The 24,977-nt window shown below is 40.0% G+C and overlaps 1 protein-coding gene and 1 pseudogene across 45 annotated transcripts in view; both read left to right on the forward strand.

Moving 5' to 3' along the window:
* PPP1R12B (protein phosphatase 1 regulatory subunit 12B) overlaps positions 1-24,977 on the forward strand; it is a 247,708-nt gene that overhangs the window by 66,983 nt on the left and 155,748 nt on the right. For all 45 annotated transcript variants that reach the window (XR_013417868.1, XR_013417866.1, XR_013417842.1 and 42 more), the window contains exons 2-11: positions 316-446; positions 6,173-6,291; positions 9,095-9,254; positions 10,503-10,647; positions 12,340-12,414; positions 14,525-14,604; positions 15,291-15,430; positions 18,446-18,558; positions 21,657-21,860; positions 24,567-24,649. Coding sequence is in view for 11 of the 45 variants with exons in the window: in XM_078003346.1 (XP_077859472.1) it covers positions 316-446; positions 6,173-6,291; positions 9,095-9,254; positions 10,503-10,647; positions 12,340-12,414; positions 14,525-14,604; positions 15,291-15,430; positions 18,446-18,558; positions 21,657-21,860; positions 24,567-24,649 (1,250 nt within the window). In the remaining 34 variants the exon portion in view is untranslated. The remainder of the gene's footprint in view (positions 1-315; positions 447-6,172; positions 6,292-9,094; positions 9,255-10,502; positions 10,648-12,339; positions 12,415-14,524; positions 14,605-15,290; positions 15,431-18,445; positions 18,559-21,656; positions 21,861-24,566; positions 24,650-24,977) is intronic.
* LOC106994092 (peptidyl-prolyl cis-trans isomerase FKBP8 pseudogene) lies at positions 22,103-23,571 on the forward strand (annotated as a pseudogene).

The raw sequence follows: 24,977 nt of genomic DNA on the forward strand, positions 1-24,977 counted from the left end.
TGATGAAACAGCTTATTCATTTATAGCACTTTAGAAATCACTTTCATAATTAATCCTAATAATACTATAAATAAGATTAAGTATCATTATACGTGAAACTGTGTTTCACAGTTGAGATATTAAGGCATAGAGACATTTAAGGAGCTTGTATAAGATCACAAAGCCTAGAAGTCATGCTCTGGAGACAGAATGGAAGAAATAGAAATTAATGTATTATTAGAATTGCTGGGCATTGTCAATGCCCAGAGCAGCGTCTGGCACATAGTGGAACCCAGTGAATACTTGTCGAATGAATGAACGGACTTTTCTTTTCAGGCATGTATTGATGAAAATTTGGATATGGTGAAGTTTCTGGTGGAGAACAGAGCCAATGTAAACCAGCAAGACAACGAAGGCTGGACACCCCTCCATGCAGCAGCTTCCTGTGGCTATCTCAACATAGCAGAGTGAGTGAGCCTCTGTGTGTGTGGCTTTGCAGTATTGGTAGGAATAGCCTTCATTACTCCTCTATTCTTAGGAATTTGAATTTTATAAATAATTATAGTCTCTCTTTATTACAGATTACAAAAGCAGAAAGTTGAATTATCTTTAAGACATAACTAATACAATGTTTTGTAAAGCTGCTAAATCCATAGTTTTTTGGTTGAAACTTTTTGTTTGCTTCTATTTGCAGGTAATTTATATTTGCTGGGATATGCAGAGGTGGCTGTTCCACTGTCTGGGTTCACTTTCTGAACAACTGTAGCTGGGCATGTATATAGGCAGGCCTGGAGATTTTTTTCTGGATTCTTTGTAAACCTGTTTCATTGTTTTTTTTTGTTTTCTTTTTTAATCAGTGCTTAGTACAAATGAAGGTAAAAAATGCCTAGCATACCAGTCACAGCACTCATGTAGTTAATAGCAGAAGAATGAGCCTAAACATATGGAACAAAGGAAAGGTGGGCACTGGCATGTGTTCTCCACATTAGTTGAATGGGAATGTTTAATAAAATACATTAGGAGGTACTATCTCCAGGACAACTAGTTTCCCCTCCTGTGGGTAGAAGAATCCTGACCATGTGGTACCTGAGATATAAGAGGCACTGAATAAATATCTGTTGTTTGAAGGAATGATTGGGGAGTTTAGTTTTAAACAAGGAAGAGACTTTGGCAGTCGAAACATCTTTAAAATGAGGCAGTTGAGCATATTCTAGATGAGGGTAAATTTATATTGTTAAGGTAAATTCCCTAAATAAAATCATGATATTCTATGCTCCTTTGAAAATCAGATTGCTTGTTTGAAGGCCCTTTTCAATAATATGAGTAGAACTCCATTACATTTCTCCTGTTCAGGAAACAGCAGGGAGAATTTTGTTGGCAGCTCTGTAGAGGCCTAAGAATGACTTCCCACAGAATCTGATTTGCCCAGGTTTCCTAAGGGAGAGTCTGAGTTGCTAGGTTTGCTGCTGACCCAGGGATGCTCAGTGGGAGAAGTTAGACAAAGGGAGAGTCAGAGCCAGAGAAACTTTAGGCAGCAGTACTGGTGTTTGACTGGGCTACTTGTTCTAAAAAGTGGATGACTGGGTTGGCCCCAAAGCAACCAGAAATAAACAGTGCAGTTTTCTTCACTCTTGATTCCCCCCTCTGTTCCAATTTAGTAAAAATCAGTAACCTCTTCATCCCCTAGGTTGCCCATTTTCAGATTCTAACAGGAAGGAGGGCTCTTATTCTCAGTCTTATCCAGTAACGCCAGAATTCTGATGCCTAAGAGTTGAGGTGATTTTACTTAAAACATTTATTTAAGAAACATTTATAGAACATGTTGGCCTTTCAATTGCTATTTGTTCAGGTGGCATGCTTGTGATATTCGAGCTACCAAATCTCATTACATTCAAGGATTCAATTTTTTCCTAAGTTTTTTTCTTTCACTTTTCTAAGGAGAGCACATGCTTAGAATTAGGATCACTTGTGCTGGCATTATCCTCCTGTGTGTGAAGCTAAGTACAGAGAATGATTGTAATTGCTTTTTTTTTTTTTTACAGTGATTTATTTAATTCATCCTTATGAACAAATATAATTCTTCTGGAAGTAAGTTCAAAATGTAACAATCTCTAGCTCAGACAAATATTACCTTGTATGAAATAAATCTGTGAGAGCTACTATTTCCTAAGACAAATTATTACAAATTAAACTTGGAAGTATGAACAGGAGAGAGGTGATCTAGACCAGAATACATTGCAGAGGTGGGGTGGTGGTAGAGATGGCCTTCTTTATTTTATTTTTCACTATACATATCATTATTAGACAGGTTTTGACTTTACTGTCATTTATTTATTTGCAGTATATAGCTTTTATATATCTATATACACACACACACATACAAACACAATGGAAAAAAAAATTGTACTATTCATTTTGGTTGCTTTACCTCAGGGCCAATGGAGAATGTTTTAAATAAGATCAGTCCCTGATCATCTCATCATTTTTATTTTTGTATCTGAAAGATCTTAGACTTTATGCTCTTATTCCCAGAATCATTAGGAACTCTAAATTTCAAGGGAGTAGAAATGAATAAAGGCAAACTGGCTTTCTAGGAAGAATCCAAGTACATTCTATTTCATGTTTCATGATGATTTTTTTGTCTCAGTATGTTGCATCAAAAGGAGGGAGCTTCAGAGGCTTTTTTCCTCATTTTAAAATGAGTTCAGGCTCAATGCTAGTTAGCTGGGTATTTTTACATTTTTATTATGAATAATGTTTAACTTAGAAGCAGCAGATTGACCCAAACGTACAGCATTTGGCTTTATAGTTTATTGAGATGCTAATTTATTCTCAATTTTTGAACATATTTCATTTCTTTCTTCCTCCCTTAGAATAGTAGCATAAAGACCTTGTATTGGTGTTGAGTTAGGAAGGACAAGAAGGCTTTATTTTCTAGGGGCATATTTATTGAGCTATGAGCCTTTGGGCAACTGTAAGGATTCTCAGAGATAAAGTAGAAATTACTTCATAGGTTGGTATTTATTCTTGTCCAGGTAAAGGTAAAACTAAAGAGGTTTTTAACTTTTTTTTTTTCCCTAAAACTGGAGAAAATGGAAAAACAGAGAGCCAAATTACTTTCTAAAAATTCATCTTCTTGATTGTAGAACATGGGAAAAACAGGGTCCTGTATACCCAAGTGACATTATGCCTGATCCAGTAGGGATGGAATAGATGTCAGAGTAGAGTGGTTACATATTTCATGTAGTTCAAGCAATATTTATGGAATGCCAGGAGAAAAAAGCAAGTGTCAGATGCCATGGCGATGATAATAGTGAGGAAGACCCAGTTGTTGCTATGAACCAAAACGTATCTGAGACAGGTTTCAATCAATTTAGAGGTTTATTTTACCAAGGTTAAAGACGTGTACCCAGGAGACAGATCTGTGCCTTTCCCCAAAGATCAAGTTGAGAACTTCAATACTTAAAAGGGAAAAGCAGCCTGGAGGGGAAAAGGGGAGGGCATGGTCACATTCCTGAATTCACAAGGAAAGGAGCGGGTAGGGAAATAGTCAATTAAATGTTCATCTCACGCCCAGTAAATCTCACTTTACGTAAGATAAGGTGAACATAGAGGTAAACGTAGAACCTGTAGAGATATTTAACTTTTTATCTATAGCTATCTGCTTAGGAACAAAAGCTAAGGCAACTTCTTGCATGACTCAACTTTCAGCTTAATTTTTTTTTCTTTTGGCATAGTGAAATTAGGGTCCCAAGTTTTTATTTTCCTTTCACATTGCATTCAAGTAGCTTTCAGTCTGATGGAACGGTTGCATCGAGGTACAGTGTAAGTCATGACCAAGGTCTAGAATTAGTGTTTGTTGGGGAGGAGAAGAAGAAGGATGGGGTTAAAGGAAGGAAAGAGGGAATTCAGTGTGTGAGAACAGGCAAAGCTTTCATGAAGGCAAAAGCATTTTAAATGAACTTTGAAAGAAGTGAAAGGTTTCTAGAAGGGAAAGAGAAGGGAGAGAGTTCCACCTAGTTGGAAGAAACAAGCTGTGGAAGAGAGCTGGGTGAGAGTTGATGTGTTTGGGAACAGTAAGTGGTTTAGTTTAATTATAGAGTATAGGGTACACTTCAATCCAGGAAACATTTGTTGAGTGCTTACTATGTGTATTATTTGCATTTTGATATTTCAGGGTTGGGGAGGTGTAGCTGAATATTCCTTTGGCCTAAGGGAGAGGAATCAGAAGAGAGGAGCTATTGAATATGTGGAAATGAAGGGTAATTTATGAATGGAATACTAGGACTTGATAGAATTAAGAATACAAATAGAGGGAGTTAGTTTTGGAATTGAGTAAGGTCTGTCTTCCTCTGAGACTGTAAGGGAAAGAAGGAGATGGTTAAAAGTCAGGTGAATTGTGAAGGCCTTTGAGCTTCATACATGTAGAATGGATCTATAAATTAACAAACATTTGTTGAGGCCCTATTATACCAGGTACTAGGCACCGAGAAAGCAAAAACATGGTCTTACTCTCTATTGATTCTTTTCCCTCTACCAACTTTTTTTTTTTTTTTTGAGACAGAGTCTTGCTCTGTCACCCAGGCTGATCTTGGCTCACTGCAACCTCCGCCACCTGGGTTCGCATGATTCTTGTGCCTCAGCCTCCTGAGTAGCTGAGACTACAGGTATCTGCCACCATGCCTGGCTAAGTTTTATATTTTTAGTAGAGACGGGTTTCACCATGTTGGTCAGGCTTGTCTCAAACTCCTGGCCTCAAGTGATCTGCCCACCTCAGCCTCCCAAAGGATTATAGGGGTGAGCCACTGCGTTTGGCCACCTCTGCCAGTTCTTTGAATGCAGTGGCCAGTGGCCATATATTATCTCTCTCTCTCTTTTTTTGTAATCTCCTACAGTGTCTAAAATGTGGTTCCTATGGCTGGGCGCGGTGGCTCACACCTGTAATCCCAGCACTTTGGGAGGCCGAGGCAGGCAGATCACGAGGTCAGGAGTTGGAGACCAGACTGACCAATATGGTGAAACCCCGTCTCTACTAAAAATACAAAAATTAGCTGGACATGGTGTCACGCACCTGTAATCCCAGCTAATCAGGAGGCTGAGGTGGGGGAATTGCTTGAACCCAAGAGGCGGAGGTTGCAGTGAGCCGAGATTGCACCACTGCACTCCAGCCTGGGCGAGAGAGCAAGACTCTGTCTCAAAAAAAAAAAAGGGTTTCTTGAATATAGTAGGGGACCAGTAAATGTTTATTGAATTGTTGAATGGATTGAAGTCTAATCTGAATTATTTTTCTTTTTCCTTTAAATACTTCTGAGTATTTGATAGAGCTCCTAGCATTATTAGGGTTCTCACTGTCCCAAAAGTGACTTGATCTAGAGAAAAGATGAACTAGATTTAAAGTCAAGACTGGGGCTATACCCTCTGCCACTTGCCTGCTATGTGATTTTGAGAAAATTACTTAATATGTATGAACCTCAATTTGTTAAAGTCATGGTAATAATACCCACATTGCCTACTTCCTAATGTTGCCTAAGACTTATGATATAATTTTATGTGCTAAGACTTAAGATATAATTTTACTTGAAAGTACTTTGAAAATCAAAAAGGATCTATGTAAGGTATTGAATTATCAGATCTTTCTTCTTCAGAATCAAGTCTTCTATTTGGATTTAGAATTTAGTTACTTAACATTTTAATATTTCTTCTTAAATAATTTAGTTTCGTCTTAGAGTAGAGGAAGATTTCATGTGGATGTCTGGTTGATAGGAGACTTTTGTGGGGGCATAATTTAGGCAGATTTATACAAATTTTAATGGACACTTTATTCTTTTATTTTCACACCCACAGCACTACTTAGTAAGCTCCAATGTGGCACTGGGAAAGTTTAAGGCTACATGCCTTTTTTATGTTACTTAGAAATTCTCTTGCCATCCACTGAGAGTGAGAGGATGGGAGTTAGTAATATAAGTGTGAAAGAAATCTTGTTTGTTGGCATTGCTGTAGTGAGGAAATAGGGAAGCCTTTAGTCTTAATTACGGAAGTTTAAGGCACGTAGAAACTAATAATGGAATATCTTAACTGAGACCATATTTTAAACTCAAAATAGAGACTTCTCTGTGTATTCAATGCCAGATGCATGAGTAACATTTATATTAGATTGACATAAAATATTGATCCTGGATCTTGTCTACAACAGGTATTTCATTAATCACGGAGCCAGTGTAGGTATTGTCAACAGTGAAGGTGAAGTTCCCTCTGACCTTGCAGAAGAGCCAGCCATGAAGGATCTTCTTCTGGAGCAAGTAAAGAAGCAAGGTAACCTCATGGATTGGAGGGGGCCAGGAAAGACTCTCAAACACTGCCATTTACAGAAAATAATCCATTTGCTGTGTAGAGCATTTCACTGTCATATGACAGGAGAGGATTTGATCTGTCTGCACTGCATTAATCATTAATCCAGCATCAAGTATCCTCATAATAACTCACACAAGAGTAGGCCAGATGCCAAAAGGATGACTAATCATTCCTTGTTTTTGCCATTCAGAGGTTGCATACCCATTATACAATTAAGAGTGACCTGATGAGGAGTGTGAACATTTCTTACTGTGTGTATGCATGGTATTGGGATCCAGTGTAAATTTGAGAATTGGCCAAATACAGTTTGTGACTTTGCATCTTTTCCCTTGTTGAGAGCTAAAAGTGGTGCTGGTAAAGATATTTATTGTAACTAACCATGAGAATTAGTATGATAATTTGTTAAGGTGAGGAAGCTAACTTAGAATAATATATTCTAAAAATGCTTATTCTTATTTTATAGTTTTAGGAGAATCAATTTCACAGAATAGGATGGAATTCTTCAACCTGGAAGTCCCTGGGTTCTTTTTCCATTACAAAACTCTGTGGACAAGATTTGTAGTGATTTTTTTTTTTAAGTCCTTCTGCTGAACTACCTTACTCACAATCTGCAGTCCATCCCAGAGGATTTAGCTCCAGTGGTCTTTCCCAATTTGAACTTTTAGAACAGTTAGGGCCAATTCTTGCCATGCACATTGTTTACATATTATCCAAAACTGCTTTTGTGCTACAACAGCAGAGTTGAGTAGTAGCGATAGATTGGATGAACCACAAACCTGAAAATATTGGCCCTTTGGAGAAAGTATGTTGATCCTACTTTAATATAGTGATGTTCTAGATCAGTAACTACTTGCTTTTGCTGCCTTTCATGTATAGTTTTTGTGTCCTTTTTTTTTTTTTTTTTTTTTGAGACAGGGTCTCACTCTGTTGCCCAGGCTGGAGTGCAGTGGTGTCATCTCGGCTCATTGCAGCCTCTGCCTTTCAGGTTCAAGTGGTTCTCCTGCCACAGCCTCCTGAGTAGCTGGGACTACAGGTGTGCGCCACCATGCCTGGCTAATTTTTGTATGTTTTGGTAGAGACAGGGTTTCACCATGTTGGCCAGGCTGTTCTTAAACACCTGACCTCAAGTGATCCACCAGCCTCGGCTCGCAAAGTGCTGGGATTAAAGGCATGAGCTATGGCTCCTGGCTTTGTGCCCTATTGAATTGAAGAATTTTATGCTTAGCATAACCTCCAGTTTCACTCAGTTTTATCTCCTAACATTTGCTTTAAAATGTACAAACAACTTTAAAAAAAATCAGTTTTAAAAAATAGTTTTGATTGGAGAAACCACTTTTTCTATTTTGATTGCTGACTCTTCAGTGAGGGAGTATACGCTATTGAAAGGGGTATTCGTATATATGTTTAACTTTGCAGCACTGCTAACACTTCTTTGTGTTTGGAGTACTGATCTGTTTTAAATTGGTTTTAAACTGATCTCTTCACCCCATCCTCCTCCCAAAATCATACAGATAATACTTAGGTATTTGACAGGTTCTCTTTTTTTTTTTTTGAGACAGAGTCTCACTCTGTCTCGCAAGCTGGAGTGAAATGGTGCAATCTCAGCTCACAGCAACCTCTGCCTCACAAGTTCAAGCAATTTTCGTGCCTCAGCCTCCCGAGTAGCTGGGATTACAGGTGCCCACCACTACGCCCAACTAATTTTTGTATTTTTGGTAGAGACAGGGTTTCACCATGTTGATCAGGCTTGTCGCAAACTGACCACAGGCGATCCACCGACCTAGGCTTTCCAAAGTGCGGGATTGCAGACGTGAGACACCGCACCTGGCAGGTTCTCTTTTAAGAGCTGAAAGGGAGTAGACCAAGCACAAAGACTGCTAATAAGTGTAAAACTTTTTGAATGGGTATATTTGTATTTGAGACATTTTATTATTTTGTATAATGGGGTATGCCCCACCCTAACCCCTTTTCACTGGCACAGATATTGGAAAGTTATTGGCTAAAGGGAGTAACTCTTGGAGTTTTTTCATGTTTTTAAGGAAAACAAAATCTGCATTCCCTTGAAAGCAGACAGGTTTTTAAACTGCAGATCACCTACTAATCTGCCCTAGATTATATATATTCAAGTCAGTGTATTTGCCTGTATATGGAAATGAACTTTAGAGATAGTTCAATTTTTAAAGTATATCAATACCTGAAACCAAGATTTTGGATACTAATCCTATGGTATAGTGAGTGGATAGGGACCCAGAAGAAGAATGACACAGAGGGACCCAGGATATCGGAGTTCTAGTGGCAAGCTCTGTCACTAATGTGTTTTGTGGCTTTGAGCCAGATTCCTAATCTTTCTATTTTTATTTCCTCATCTGTTAAATGAAGATTGTAATATCTATTATATTTACCTTGAAAGATTGTTGGGAAACTAAAGTCGTATAACATGTAAAAAGACTTGGAAGTTTATAGCTTTGCACAAATATTATAATGTAAAAATAATGTCCCCTTTGTCTTTATGTTCTGTTGAAAACAATTTTAGGTGCATTCCCTTAATGGATCTGTATCATATAATATTTAACCTCATGATTTAATCCTGGTAAGACCATTAATATGTGTACAAATGCCATTGATCTTCTAAATTTGATAATTACCCAACTTGATGGCTAAATTGTTATTTGTATTTATATTTATGATGTGTTTTAATCTAAGGAAAATATCCTGTCAAACTTAAGTGGAGCTTTAGTAATCCTGGCTGTCCTGGTTTCTGTAGGAGTCGATCTAGAGCAGTCAAGAAAAGAAGAAGAGCAGCAGTTGTTGCAGGATGCCCGCCAGTGGCTCAACAGTGGGAAAATAGAGGATGTGAGGCAGGCTCGCTCAGGAGCTACAGCCCTTCATGTGGCTGCTGCCAAGGGCTACTCTGAAGTCCTCAGGTATTGTCCATTTACATCAATCAGGAGTGGTTCACTGGGAGAAGATGAAATGGGTTTTGGAAGCAGAGGCTGACTTAGATTTTCCACTATGATGCGTTTTCTTTTTGTTGGTTTGCTCTCTGATTGTACAGTCTTTCTCACATTTTGCTGGTATTCATCCATGGATTGTCTCCCTCCCTCCCACCATTCCTCTAGCTTCTCACTAACATGTATGGTGTGAAACATAGTTGAGGTATATGGTCCTAGGAGGGGACTGTAATACTTGTGACCATTTGTTCCTTTTTGACTTATATAATTTATTTGGTGTCATTAGATTAATTATATAGATCTTGAGTATGCAGTATCCAGCTGGCACAGGATAGCCAAAATTATGTGAGGGATTTGGACTCTACTACTCTGTCTGTTCCATTTTTCCTTACATCCATACATGCTTCCTGTAGCTCTTGGTACTTAATGTTGGCAGGCTTTCCCAAATACTTGAGTTGCCAAAGGCATTATATGTGCAGTTGTTAACTGGACTCTTCCAGTATTTCATATTTCACCTAATACAGGGTTCCTAGTAGGTATAGCAGTGTTTTGGTGCTCCATTTCTGCCTGAGAGTGATATCCATAAGGGCCCCAATGTAGTTTGGGTCTTCAAGAGTCAAATCTTTTCTCTTGCATGCATACAAGTTAAATTATAGCTTTATAGTTAGCAAAAAACTGGAGTTATGTGGGTATACAGTAAATATAGTGTCCTAGAAAGATCAACCAGAAAGCTAGTTAGGAAAATAACCTGAAGAGAATTAAGTCTTCATTTTATTTTATTTTTTTAAACTTTATTGTTGACACTATTACAGATAGATAGAATGACCACAGCCTATTAGAGTCTTCATTTTATATGTTACTTCTTCCCTGCACTGGAAAATGGAAAATGTACCTTTAACAGAGTTATGTGATTTGGCTAATTGAATTATGCTTTGGTTAATCTTAGGTACATACCTTTCCATATACTCCCCTTGTATGGTATAACATGGATATGCCTAGGAAATATCTTATGACTTTTTCGAGAGGATTGATAAAGATCATCTGTGATTGGTATGTAAAGTAGTAACTATGAAACCCAAACTGTGCCTTAGAGGGCAGAAGTAATCATAAGACCCCTGTGGTTCAGGGCCAAAATCTTAAATATCAATTAGATAATAGTTTATTTGTCAGAAAACTGTAATATAGAGGAGATACATGTCTTGTTTTGGGTTTTCTTTTTAGACTTTTAATACAGGCTGGCTATGAACTCAATGTTCAGGATTATGATGGCTGGACTCCCCTCCATGCTGCTGCACACTGGGGAGTGAAGGAGGCTTGCTCCATCCTGGCAGAAGCACTCTGTGACATGGATATTCGAAACAAACTGGTGAGTGAGCTTGAACCTCTAAAAGAACAATGAGATTGGTGGCTGGGTCTCTAAAATAAAAGGCTTAAGATCTCTATTCACTGGCAGTCTGACTGTTCTGGTGAAATATACATCACTGGTAGCTATAATGTTACCCTCCACCACTCTACCTCTGGCCCTATTAACACAGAGTTATGTTTGTTATTTAAAATAAAACTCCATGGACCTTCTGATTGTATTTATGTTCAAGCCTCTAAAACAGGAAAAAAATATATTTGTTCTTGGCAAAAAATGAGCTTTGAGGAGCCTAATGTTACTGTCTGTGGTAAGATATGAAAGATTTTATGGTTGCTGTATTCATGTGAGTCATTAAAATGTTATAATGACAAAGATCCTTGAGTTCGGCTGAAAATAGTGTTATTCAGCCTCACTTCAAACAACTTAGAAGCTCTGGAACTCCTATCCCTATGTCTACTGATTTTATTTTATTATTATTATTATTATTTTTGAGATGGAGTCTCACCCTGTTGCCCAGGCTGGAATGCAGTGGCACGATCTTGGCTCACTGCAAGCTCCACCTCCCGGGTTCACGCCATTCTCCTGCCTCAGCCTCTTGAGTAGCTGGGACTACAGGCGCACCCTACCACGCCCGGCTAATTTTTTGTATTTTTTTTTATAGTAGAGATGGGGTTTCACTGTGTTAGCCAGTATGGTCTCGATCTCCTGACTTGGTGATCCACCTGCCTCGGCCTCCCAAAGTACTGGGATTACAGGCGTGAGCCACCACGCCCGGCTGATTTTGTTTTAATTAATTTTTTTTTTTTCTTTCTTTTTTTTCTTTTTTTTTTTTTTTGTAGAGATGGGGTCTCACTGGTTTCCCAGCTGGTCTCAAACTCCTGGGCTCAAGTGATTCCCCAGCCTTGCCACTTGTAATCCCAAACTCTGTGTTTAAAGAATTTAGTGTTTCTTGTTACATGTCCTCTGTGATAGATGAAGGTATTATCATAATGTATGGTAGACTAATTAGGGAAGCAGTTGCTATTGGAATTAAAGGCAAAAAGTGAATATTGAATAATATTGAGTAATCCCAAAGTGTTGGGATTACAGGTGTGAGCCACTGTGCCCAGCCCATATATGTACTGATTTTCTGGTAGTGCAGAGACATGGCCTTTTAATTAGTAGATATTCTTATCTGTGTCACATCTCTCCCGAACCCAGGTTTCATTCTCAGACTATGGGTCAGGATTCTTAATTATACTGATGCTTCCTAAAAGGAGTAACTTTCTTGTCAGTCCTCCCCTCACTTAAAGGAAGATGATTCCTGTGATTTAATTTTTATTGAACATGTGCCCTGAACCTCCCTCTGAAGTTTTGAAGAGCTCTTTATGGAATTTATCATAGCAATTAAGACCATTTTAGAACAGATACAAGTAGGGATTTCACTTGATTATTTGCCAGGTGGCAATAAGGATTAGAAATGGTGTGATTTCTGCAATACTGTTGTACAAACTCTATATTTAAAGGATTTGGTGTTTCTTGTTATGTGTCCTGTGTGATAGATGAAGGTGTTATCATAATGTATGGTAGATTAGTTTGAAAAGCAGCTACTATTGGAGTCAAAGGCAAAACGTGACTATTGAATAGTTCCCTAATAAAGTCATGTGATTGCTGCTTCTGTTTTCTATCAGTCATGGTGCTCCTTTTCTCTGCTAGGGCCAGACACCATTTGATGTGGCTGATGAGGGTCTCGTGGAGCATTTGGAGATGCTCCAGAAGAAGCAGAATGTGGTGAGTCTCTGATTGGTGCTTTTGAAACTTTTCTAATAGTTTGCAGTTCACACCGAGTATCTCAATTGCTTGTTTCAGTTATGTCTGCTGAGAGTTGAAATGGACATATCTGCATTCCAGAGATGTTAATTGTTCCCTTCAGGAACTATAAACAGTCTGTTAGAAGAATATATCCCAGAAACCATTATTGCTCAGGATTTTTGCTCATTATAAGATAGCCTTCAAGGAGCTAAAAGTTAAAAACAGCCGCAAAAAACTAATACCCTTGATTTCTAGAAAATGAATGTGATGTGTTCAAATCATATGTTTTTCCAAATAGAAAGTACCAGAGTGGAGGACACCTCGTAGCTTTTCTCTTTCTTATTGACTAAAAGACTATCTTTATTTAAACACATTGATTACGGAGAAGAATATATTTATTTCTTAAAAAATAAGGAAATACACACAATACTAAAACTGTCATTTCATATAGAGAGTATTTGATCAGTGATTCATACTTACTCCAGTTTTATGAAACATCCAGAATTCAGTCCTCCTTTCTCTGCTCCTCATTTTGAATCTTTTATTGTTTGGTCATGCATGCCTTTGGCTTAATTAGTGCTATACAGGAGAACTACATAAGTATGGTATTTGTGTTCAGACTGCAGGATGGAAAACTCACCCAATATACAGATGAAGAGTGAATAAGCCATATTTTTTACTCGTAAAGCAGATGAATAATTTGAGTGGGGAGAATAAAGATCAATGACATTAGGGTGGGACATTAGGGGCAAAAAAATCAATGACGTTTTTTGTTTTTGTTTTTTCTTTTGCACATGCTGTCACTCAGGTAATGTAAACTAAAGTTTAAGACACATGTGGAAAACAGCAGTTCTGAATCAAAGAACTATACAATGATGGGACAGATCATACCTAACCTCTGTTGTGTTCAGCATTATGTCTGGTATGGTAAAGTGAAGATTCTGGTTATTTTAAGGCTCAGTGGAAAAGTCACATACATAAAGCTCAGACAAACACAACTTAAAGTTCGTTTTGTTCTCTTTGTTGAGCAGTCAGGATCACTGAAACCAGGATTTTCAAATACAGTGTCAATGCTGTTATTTAGCAGCAACAGCCTTCCTAATTATAAGTTGTATATTTTGCACAGTTAAGTTCTTGTAATTTTATTTTTTACTTTTATTTTATTTATTTTGAGACGGAGTCTCACTCTGTCGGCCAGGCTGGAGTGCAGCGCACAGTCTCGGCTCACTGCAAGCTCCGCCTTCCGGGTTCACGCCATTCTCCTGCCTCAGCCTCCCTAGTAGCTGGGACTACAGGTGCCCGCCACCACGCCCGGCTAATTTTTTGCATTTTTAGTAGAAATGGGGTTTCACCGTGTTAGTCAGGATGGTCTTGATCTCCTGACCTTGTGATCTGCCTGCCTCAGCCCCACAAAGTGCTGGGATTACAGGTATGAGCCACCACACCCAGCGGTTCTTGTAATTTTAAAAACTTTTTCTGGAATAAGTTTAGACTCACACAGAAGTTGCAAAAATAGAGAGTTCTGTGTATTCTCTACCTAGCATGGTAAGGTTTTTGAACATCAATAGTATTATTCATGAAATAATATTTCTACACCAGTGGGAATGGTACTTATCTTTGCCCTCTGCATAACTTTGAGTTCCAGGGATATAAATACATTTCATCTAGAGCATGCATCTAAATAGCAGACCATTTTCTCTAAGGGCTTATTTCCCATTTGGTACCTGTGTTTTCTTTAGAAATATTGCCAACTTATTTCAGTATATGAATCATAAAGAATTCTTTCAGGTTCCTTTTGGCTTTTTATCCTTCAGAATCTAGACTTTTTTTTGAAGATTGGGTTTGGATATTTGATAGGAGCAGTTTTATTGAAGTTCTTAACACCATGGCTTTTCTCTTCTACCTTGGATGAGTTCTGTCATCTAAGGAGACCCAACTGATATGTTTCTCTTTTTCTCGGTTCCCCACTACCTCTTTGGTGTTGGTCCTATTTTCTTCAAGATGACAGTATCATTTTGGTTCTCAATACTGCTGATTTTTCACCAATAGTCAACTTCTTCCCTTTTCTCTCTGTTTTCTCCGTTTCCAGCTTCGAAGTGAAAAGGAGACACGGAATAAACTCATTGAGTCAGACCTGAACAGCAAGATGCAGAGTGGGTTCTTTAAGAAGTAAGACATTTAGGCTTGAGTAGTGGGATGAGCTTTGCTCTGTGTCAGTGACATACTTAACTTCAGAATTTATAAAGTGAAGAAACTCTGTGTTTGTATTTAGCCACATGATCTATAAACTTGTGGGAAAGTATGTGGAACAAGAGAGTGGCATTGATATGTGAGGGAGACACTTAGGAAGGTTGACTGTGTTTTAAACTTCAGAATTAATTTAGACTGTGTGCAGCATTTCAGCATTTAAAAATCCTGGCTTAGGCATTCTTAGTCTCAACTTCTGCCTCTGCTTACTGTAAGTTTCGTGAACTCAGAGACAATGAGACAATGTCTATTTTGTTTATGACTATACCAGTGCCTACCGTGATTCCTGGCATGTAATAAGTACTCAGTAAACATTTGTTAAATTATTTTTTTGAATATTTATCCACTGTCATCAAAATTCATAGCTCTCCTTTTTTCTGTGTGTTAAACAGGCCAGATTTCCTTGAGCCATACTCTGTAGTAAAATACTAAATCTTAGTCTGCAAAAATGAAGAGTTTGGAAGAACACACAGAAGAATTTCTGTGTGTAAAGAAGAATTTGAATGTGTTTCTGTTATTGCTTCCACATACAGGTTTATAGACTTGTTCCCTTTATTATACCTGATTATCACTTCTGAGTTACACTCAAGTTGTCATCTTTAATTTAGCAAAGAGAAGATGCTTTATGAGGAGGAGACACCTAAGTCCCAAGAAATGGAGGAAGAGAACAAAGAATCTAGTAGCTCCAGCTCAGAGGAGGAGGAAGGTGAAGATGAAGCTTCTGAGTCAGAAACTGAGAAGGAGGCAGGTAATGCAAAGATGTTCATAGTAAAGACCCTCTGTCTCCATAGTGTAAGGAGATTACTCGTTGTCAGAGAGCTAGCCAGGCCTCACAGGACTCCAAAAAGAGCTTGAAGTTTAGTTTTCAAGGATAAGATATCAAATTGCCGATGACCCCCTTATATAAAAACTGTGAGCTATGTTAGACTATATCTACCAATTCCTGTGTAGCCATAGGATAAGGTGCACAAAGAATTCTTAGGTGCATGCTGGGTACGGTGCCTCAGCACTTGGGAGGCCAAACAGGGTGGCTTGCTTGAAGCCAGGAGTTCTAGACCAGCTTGGGCAACATAGCAAGACCCTGTCTCTACAAAAAAATTTAAAAAGAAAAAAATAATAATTCTTATGTGAGGAATCCAATTCTCCTTACCCTGGGTTGGTAGATGGCATAGAAACCAAAATCCAAAAGTCAGTATGCTGAGAGGCAGAGAAGATGAGATCTTGCAGAAGCTCTTAGGGTCAAACCAACTGGTGAATACTTGCATTTAATTCTCAGGTTTGCCTGATTTCCTAAACAGAATCCTAAAATCTTTTTTTCCCTCTCGTGAGTTGGGGAGTAAGGAAGGAAGAAAATCATATTTACCTTTATGGCTATTATTGATAATATATACCTCATATAGGGCTTCCTCTTTTTTTTTTTTTTTTTTTTGAGACAGAGTCCCGCTCTATTGCCCAGGCTGGGGTACAGTGGTATGATCTCAGCTTACTGCAACCTCTGCCTCCCAGACTTAAGTGATTCTCATGCCTCAGCCTCCCAGTAGCTGGGACTACAGGTGTGCACCATCATGCCTAGCTAATTTTAGTATTTTTAGTAGAGACAGGGTTTCACTGTGTTGGCCAGGCTGGTCTCAAACTCCCGACCTCAAGTGATCCGCCTGCCTTGGCCTCCCGAAGTGCTAGGATTACAGACATGAGCCACCGCACCTGGCCCTAGAGCTTAAGTTTATTGTTTGACAAGACAGGAACCCCAACAGTGAGTGAGATGTTGAACATGGTCAGACCAACAAGCTAGAAAATAATCCACAAGTTTTGATTTATAGTCAGGCAAACACTGAGAAAAGAATAGTGTACCTATGCCCCACATTCACTGCCATATTAAGATGAAATGTTTCTGTTAGAGGGGAGTCACACATTATGTTTACAATGGAGTCTGTGTTTTCCTCTGAACTCTGCCATGGTTGTCCTACCTATAATATATATATAATTTAACTTACTCTGTTGTCTGGGCACCAGCTCCTCATGAGGTCTGGCTTTGCTGATATGATTTCTCTCCATGATGGGAGAATACTACCCTTCTTCATGTCTTAGTCTCTGAGGCTCACTGAATGTCAGTCACCAAAAGGAAGTCAGAGAACCATCCAGTTCTACAGAGAAGAAAGGCACCGGCTAAGTTTACAATATAGGAGTTGACCTTTTATTAATTGAGACTTGAACTTCTATTATTTATCATGCACAGTATGCTCTGGAAATGTTATTGTAGTACCTATAAGAATTTATAAATGTGCATCTTTTTGATATTTTATTATTTATTGAGTACTTACATGTTCTAGGCTTCAAATATTTGGAACAAATATCTGAACTTGCTCTATTCTCGATTACTTTTGTTAGTTGCTAAGGTATGAGAAAAATGGGAGGGAGCTGCCTGAATGACTGTCATTGCTTTGTAATTTGTACCCTTGCCTTAGATCTCTTATTCTCTGTAGCCCGTCTTCACATTGCTATTGGCATAAACACCCACAGTACCCTTTTGATTATGCTACACCTCTGTTTAAATCTATGACCACCTCCCTCACTCTATCTTTGCCTACAGAGTAAATAAACCCCAAGCCCCATAGTCTGGCCTTCAGGACTTTTCATAATCTAGCTCCAGCTGACCTTTCCAATGCTGTACATAGATAAGGACACATTTTGGCCAAGTTGGACTGCTTAATTTCCTCAAACATGCCCTGAGCTTTCCTGCTTCTGAACATTTGTACCATTTAAGCCTAAATTCATTTCAGGCCATTAATGCTCATTGAGTGATTTCTGTAGAAAACTATAGGATCTAGCAGGTTGAAAAAGTCTTTCTTTAGGTTTTTCTGGTATAGGAAGCTGAAAGGAAATGGGCCACCTCACTGTTTTTCTACCCCATGATTGTTCTCTGTTTATGTCCCTCTAGCACTGCCTACTTAACTCTGCTGTAGCACTCATCATTTTGGCTGGGAACTCTGGGTTCATTGTTGAACTCCCAGATCTCAGCTCAATGCCTGGTACATAACAGGCATTCACATTCATTAAATGTTTTTTGTTGAATATATCTAGTCAGGGAATAGAAAGGTGTATACATGAATAAAATACATTTCACATGAGAGATGTAAGTGTAGTCAATGGTATTCACTAGTCAGAAACATTATATCTAGTTCAGGGAATTACAATAAAACTTTACATTTGTATAGTGCTTTTTACTTTGCACCACACTTAAACATTTTTCTTTAATCTTCACAGCCACACTCTGAGGTATATATTATTATCACTACTTTTTAGAATGGGAAATTGACACTGTAGGAGGTTAGGTGAGTTAGGTTTCATAACTGGCAAGTGGCGTGCCTAAGATCTGGACTTTGATCTGGGACTCCTCAGAGTAGTAGGGACCCAGGTGGAAATTATCTGCATAAGAAGTGAAGGGTAAAACTGTAGAAAAGGATGAGATCCCCAAAGGACAGATTATATATGGATTTTATATATGATATAATAACGTGGAGATAGTTTTCAGTTTTTATCTGAAAGTTGGAGTTGGAGCCTACCAAGATGGGAATAACATGGAGTTTATTTTCTTCTGCCAACAGTTGCAAGAGATCTTATGTTAGTTTACATCCAAGCATTACAAGGCCTTAATAATCTGTTTTGATAATGGGCAAATCTTTTCTATTAGCAGAAAAGGACATAGACACAAAGATAAGATTTTTATACTAGTAGTTGTTAATTCTCTTGTCTTAAATAACAGGTAAAAAGCCGGAAACCTTTGTCAACCATTCCAACTCTGAAAGCAAGAGTAGCATCACGGAGCAGATACCAGCACCAGCTCAGAATACCTTCTCTGCCTCTTCTGCTAGGAGGGTGAGTACTTTTTGCTTAATTTGGGAATTAGATTTTACCCTACCGCAGTAGCACACATCCAGAAAGGCCTTGAAGGTACATTCTTGCAAAATAATAAAAAAATACATTTTTGCCTGTCGTAATCGGCTCCTATAACAAAAAACACAGGCTGGGTGGCTTAAACAACAGAAATTTATTTCTCACAGTTCTGGAGGCTGGGAAGTCTCAGATCAAGGTACCAGCCAATTCAGTTCCTGGTGAGGGCCCTCTTTCTGACATGAATATAACCACCTTCTCGCTATGTCCTAACATGGCAGAGAGAAGGAGCTCTGGTATCTCTTTCTCTTCTTATAAGGTAACCAGCCCTATCGGATTAGGGCCCCACCCTATTAACCTCATTTAACCTTCATCACTCCTCACAGACCCTTATCTCCAAATATAGTCACACTGGGAATTAGTGCTTCAATATATGAATTTTGGGAGGACACAAACATTCAACCCATAACATTGCCGCCCAAAATCTATAAGGTCATTACCAAACAAATTTGGCTACCATGTGTTAAGATAACATAAGATAGAGTAGTCCGAGGCCAAAGAGATTTTGTCATTTGCCTCTTTTCTTTGTATCTGAAGTTAAGATGCCTACATGTAAAGTGTGGACTGGGCTAGAAGATACCTAGCATCCAGTATTCATTGTTTTGGTGATTATTCTCCTTTTTATGTTTCTCCTTTAAGACTTTCATGAGTAAAGTCTTTATACCTTATGATGAGTAGAGGGCAGATGTAGAAATAACTTGTTGAAATACCAGAGGCACGTCCTCCTGTAACTTTGTGCAGGCCTCTGAGAATCTGTAGGCTTCTAGTCAGTGAGACTGAGTTGAATGATGACCCTGCTCTACAAAGTATAAAAGTTGTTTTGAGGTTAAGAATTGATTTGAGTTGTTTGGAGTGAAGCTGTTGAAAAAGCTCTGTGGTTATATAGGTATGAACTTAATGATCTTCTTAGCACTTCATGAATTGGAAAGATAGGCTTGTGGTATTCTTGTGGAAATGAGAGAACAAAGGCCTGGCTACTTATTTATCCCTAGAAGCATCATTGTGAATAATTAAAGAGGTTTCCAATAAATGTAATCTCACTCATTAATTCAGTCATTTAGGTGTACCTCATATACTGCCACTGCTTCTAAGGATGCCTGTCTGACTTCCTACTTTTTTCAATAGAAAAATACTAAATTAGACAGGTACAGTGGCTCACACTTATAATCTCAGCACTTTGGGAGACCAAGGTAGGCAAATCACTTGAACCCAGGAGTTTGAGACCAGCTTGGGCAACATGGGAAAACCCCATCTTTAAAAACAATAAAGCAATTAGCCAGACATGGTGGCATACACCTGTAGTCCCAGCAACTTGGGACTGGGAGGCTGAGGTGGGAGGATCACTTGAGCCCGGGAGGTCAAGGCTGTAGTGAGCTGTGATTGTGCCATTGCATTCCAGCGTGGGCAACAGAGTGAGACCCTGTCTCAAAAACAACAACAACAGCACCACCACCACCACCACCACACACACACACACACACACACACACACACACACACACACACACAGATACTTATTCTACTTTGCTAAAATGATGCTGGGGAAGGCATTTTCCCCCTTAGAATCAGAGTAGCTTGTAAAAAGCTGACATTGAACCCCTAAAGCTGGAAGGAGTACATACATGTGTACATTCAGATGACTGATGAAAAGAGAAAATCTTATGTGAGTTGGAGATTAGTGATTAATAGTTTTATTTATTTTCACCGTATCAGGCAGTAAAGGTAGCCTTATATTGGAAGAAAGGCCTAAGTCTTCTTGAAAAGGTCTTGGACCTCAGGAAGGGTCTGTTGGCTTGTGTTCCAAAGACTAGTTGTACCCCAAACTGGTCCTTGGCCTAATACTGATCTATGATGTTTCCCTAGTTTATGGCAAAATGAGATAATTAAGGACAATGTAAGCTTTCCATAAAGCTTTCTTTTTTGATATTAACATTTCATTTTTAATGAAATGGTGGTGATGATGAGTTCAAAAAGAAAACATCTTTCAGAATGTTGTTTTCTTTTGGCAAAATTAAATTTAAAAGATAAAAAGATAGCAACCCTTTGACCTCTAGTTTTATGGGGTTTTTTTTTGGCTTTTTTTGGAGGCTGCTCAGTGAAATCTAAAGCTCTCTAAACTGCTACTCTAGATCAAATAAATTTCCTTGAAATTAGCAGAATTTAAGTGGAGTGGCTTCTAGAATTTTTATCAATGTTAACTTAAATCACTTTATCATAGTACCTTAAAATGTATTTATAAATTAGCCTGTTCCTGGCTGGACATGGGCTCATGCCTGTAATCACAGCACTTTGAGAGGCTGAGGTGTGAGGATTGCTCGAGTTTAGGACTTCGAGACCAGCCTGGGCAACATAGGGAGAACTTGTCTCTATTAAAATTTAGAGAAAATTAACCAGGCATGGTGGTATATGCTGGTAGTCCCAGCTACTTGGTGGGCTGAGGTGGGAGGATCACTTGAGCCCAGGGGGTCAAGGCTACAGTGAGTTCTGATTAGGCCACTGTACTCCAGCCTGGGCGACAGAGTGAGACCCTACTTCAAAAAAAAAAAAATAAAAGATAAATTAGCTGGTCTCATTTTTTCCAGTCTCCACATATTATAAGGGATTAAGCTCATTATCATCATTTTACAGGTGAGCATGTTGAGACCTAGAGAAGTAAAGTATCTTATTTTCAGTTCCACAGTGAGTTAGAAGAAGATACATTACTCGAATACAATCTCCTGGTGTTCCAGGTCAGTATTAATTGCACAAGGATAGCAAATGGTATTTAATTTCTCATAACAACTCTGTCAGGTAGGAGCACTGTGTGAAGAATCCGAGGCTATTTTTGACTTAGGAAGAAAGAGCCTGGAGAGGTTATTAGTGTTTGCCGGGTGAGGGAGGGAACATTGGCAGAAAGACTGCCCTGTATTTGTTCTTAGCTACCTTATGTTGCCTCGCTGAACTTAGTTAAGTGTGGAAAAGGCAAATAGGCTGAAAAAGAATCATCAGAGCCTTTATTTTTCATTTCTTTTGCTTCTCTCGTAGTTCTCTTCTGGCCTTTTTAACAAGCCAGAAGAGCCCAAAGATGAATCTCCTTCTTCGTGGAGATTGGGACTGAGAAAAACTGGCAGCCACAACATGCTGAGTGAGGTGGCCAATTCCAGGGAACCTCTAAGGGACCGAGGCTCTTCCATCTACCGTTCCTCTTCAAGCCCTCGGATTTCTGCTCTACTAGACAACAAAGATAAGGTGCAGTTTGGGAGGGTGTGGGGGAATTCCAATGCAGTTTTTTTTTCCATGAAAATTCAATCTTAGCAACAAATGAAAATATTTTCTAGTCCTTAAGTTGATTTTGGAAATGCAAAGCTTTTAAAGGGAGACAGGCACACTGATAGTTTAATCAAGTAGCTATTTGCTTGCTATTATTTACTTGGCCAAAAAAAAAAAAAACTTTAAAAATAGCTTTTCCTTTTGGTTCGTTCAGTCTTCCTTGCCCCCTTACCTAAAGCAAAAAATAGATCAGAAACATAAAAATTTCAATATGGCGGAGGGGGGCACAGGACCGCAGGCAGGGGTCCTGGAGCCAGAGGGCCAATTCCTATCCCCTCAGCAGCATGGCATCGTGTGCTGAACCCTCTGAGCCCTCTGCCCCCGCCTCCTGCCAGGGTCCCACTGCTCGAGGACTTCGAGGTGCTGGATGGGGTCGAGAATGCAGAGGGCAAGGAGGGAGAGGAGGAGGAAGATGACCTTAGAGAGCTGCCACTGCTGGAGGACATGGGACAGCCCCTGGTGGAAGAGACTGAACAGCCCGGGACCTTGGCCCGAGAGTTCCTCACTGCCATGGAGCCTGAGCCTGCCCCGTCCCCGGCCCCAGAAGAGTGGCCAGACATAACCAGCTGTTGAGGAAGAAGACGCTTGTCCCAGGGCCACCGGATTTGAGCTGCTCAGTCAAGGGCCAGGTGGTCACCATGCATTTGCAGACATCACAAGAGAATGGCATGTGGGTGCAGGAGGAGCCGGAGCTAGTGTTCACCCTGAGCGTCTGTGAGGTCATCCAGGCCCTGGATCTCAGTGTCTAACTCATGGACGTGGGGGAGGCAGCCATGGTCACTGCTGACTGCATGTACTGCTACAGCCCCCAGGACAGGAGCCCATACATCCCCCGCACGCGGCCCTATGCCTGGAGGTGACCCCGAAGATGGCCGTGGACTGGCCTGACCTGGAGATGCTCATAGGGCAGGAGCGCGTGGCCTTGGCCAACCGGAAGTGGGAGTGCGGCAGTGCCCACTACCAGTGGGCGGACTTCGTCCTGGCCACCAACTCCTATGACCTTGCCATCAAGACCGTCACCTCCAGCGCCAAAGTGGACATGACGTTCGAGGAGGAGAAGCAGCTCCTGCAGTTGAGGGTGAGGTGTCTGAACAACCTGGTGGCCTCACAGGTGAAGCTCGACCACTACTGCGCAGCCCTGTGCTCCTGCAACCTCGTGGGAGCACCATCTGGACAACATTAAGGCTGTCTTCCACAAGGGCAAGATACTGCCCCAGCAGGGTGAGTACAGTGAGGTCATCCCTATCCTGAGGGCGGTCCTGAAGCTGGAACCTTCCAACAAGACTATCCACGCAGAGCTCTCGAAGCTGGTGAAGAAGCACGCAGCACAGCGGAGCATGGAGACCACGCTGTACTAGAAAATGCTGGGCAACCCCAGCCATGCCCCAGCAAGGGTGCCTGGTCCAGCCCATGGAAGTGGCTGTTTGGGGCGACTGCTGTTGCCTTAGAGGGTGTGGCACTTTCTGTGGTAATTCCTGCCAGGAACTGACCACCCAGGTGGCCACCACCCCGTCTGCACACCATGGACCCTGCCCTGCGCTCCCTAACTCCCCCAGGCTCCCTGTCCACTGCCCTCCCTGGTCCAGCCCCCTCCTCCAAGTTGGAGGCAGCAAGGATTGGGGGTTGTGCAGCCCAGCCAGTAGGAGGGACTGAGGCCCTCTAGGAGGAATGCTCAGAGCAAGGGGGCCCTCATTCCTTCAGACCCAGTTTCCCCCCCACTCCCCTTCTCCCACTGGGCTAGGTCTCCGCTGGGGCTGGCCTCAACTTCTCCTCAACAGGCTTGGGGGCAGCCCCTGCTGCCTTGCCTGCCCCACGCTGTCTAGGCTGCTTTCCCGCCACAGTGAAATAAAGCCTCCTACTCTGCAAAAAAAAAAAAAAAAAAAAAAATTCAGTATGGCCTAAGAGGTTCTCTGGGCTTTGAATCCAAATTAAGCTCAGGCAAATTAGTACTTGGAAAAATAATTTTTAACTTGTCATTCATTCATTAATATGGTTAGGCTAACTTCACAAATAGTTTGTATATTCATTCAAGATTAGTAAATTTTTATTTTCTTCACTCTTTAGTTCCAGATTTTATAGGACTCTCTTAGTGCTTTTTTCTGGGGTCACATCTTCCTTTTAATCACAGTCCTCTTGCTTTATATCTCTGGAGACTACTCAAAGAGATGAGGCATATTGGTTGGATTAACTCTGCAGCATACTATTGTACATATTCCTAAGGAAGCTGTATTTCAAGGAAAAGATGTACTGGGGACTACTGGGGACTACATAAATCTTATTTCATCAAGAATATTAGAGTGGAGCTTTCTGTTTGTGGCTTTTCAAAGGCTCTCCTCCTCTCTTGGCAGAGGTGCTGCTTTGTGTAATTTGTGCTGCTGTTTTCTTTATTTGCTCATCCTGACTTTCCCATGAGAATTATTTCCCTTCATACTGTTTTTTAATGGAAGAAAGTTAGGAGTAAGCTTTTGAAAGCTAACCTTTTGTAAATACCACTCAAAATAGAATTAGTGTGGGATCCAGAAATAAGATTATATAGGTATATTAAGTTCTGCTTTTTTACTCAAAATGTTTTACGCTGTGCCAGTATTGTACCTTTCTTGTGCTTTACTTCTTTTTATTTTACAGGAGAGAGAAAACAAAAGCTATATTAGTTCACTAGCACCCCGGAAGCTCAACAGCACAAGTGATATTGAAGAAAAGGAGAACAGGTAATCCTAAAACCAGCCAAAAGATGGTCCTCGTCCTCTTAGGTCTGCTGGACATAGTCATCTCCTGGGCATTACTCTTCTGCATTTTTCCCTCAGATTTCCTTACCACATTATGAATTGTTTGTTCCTTCTGCTTAGAACACCTCTCAACTCTTACATCCTTGCTTTGCTAGTTCTTTATTCTTCAAATTCTAACTCCAGCTTAGACATTACCTTCTTTAGGAAGTCTTCCCTGATTTTTCCACACATGCATTGGTTTTGGCCCACCAGCAGGCTTTGTAAAGGTAGGATCTGTGTCTGTCTGGTTTCTCAAGGACCCCTAGTTCCT

The sequence above is a fragment of the Macaca mulatta genome, chromosome 1 (assembly GCF_049350105.2).
Source record: "Macaca mulatta isolate MMU2019108-1 chromosome 1, T2T-MMU8v2.0, whole genome shotgun sequence".
In the NCBI taxonomy this organism is placed as follows: Eukaryota; Metazoa; Chordata; class Mammalia; order Primates; family Cercopithecidae; genus Macaca; species Macaca mulatta.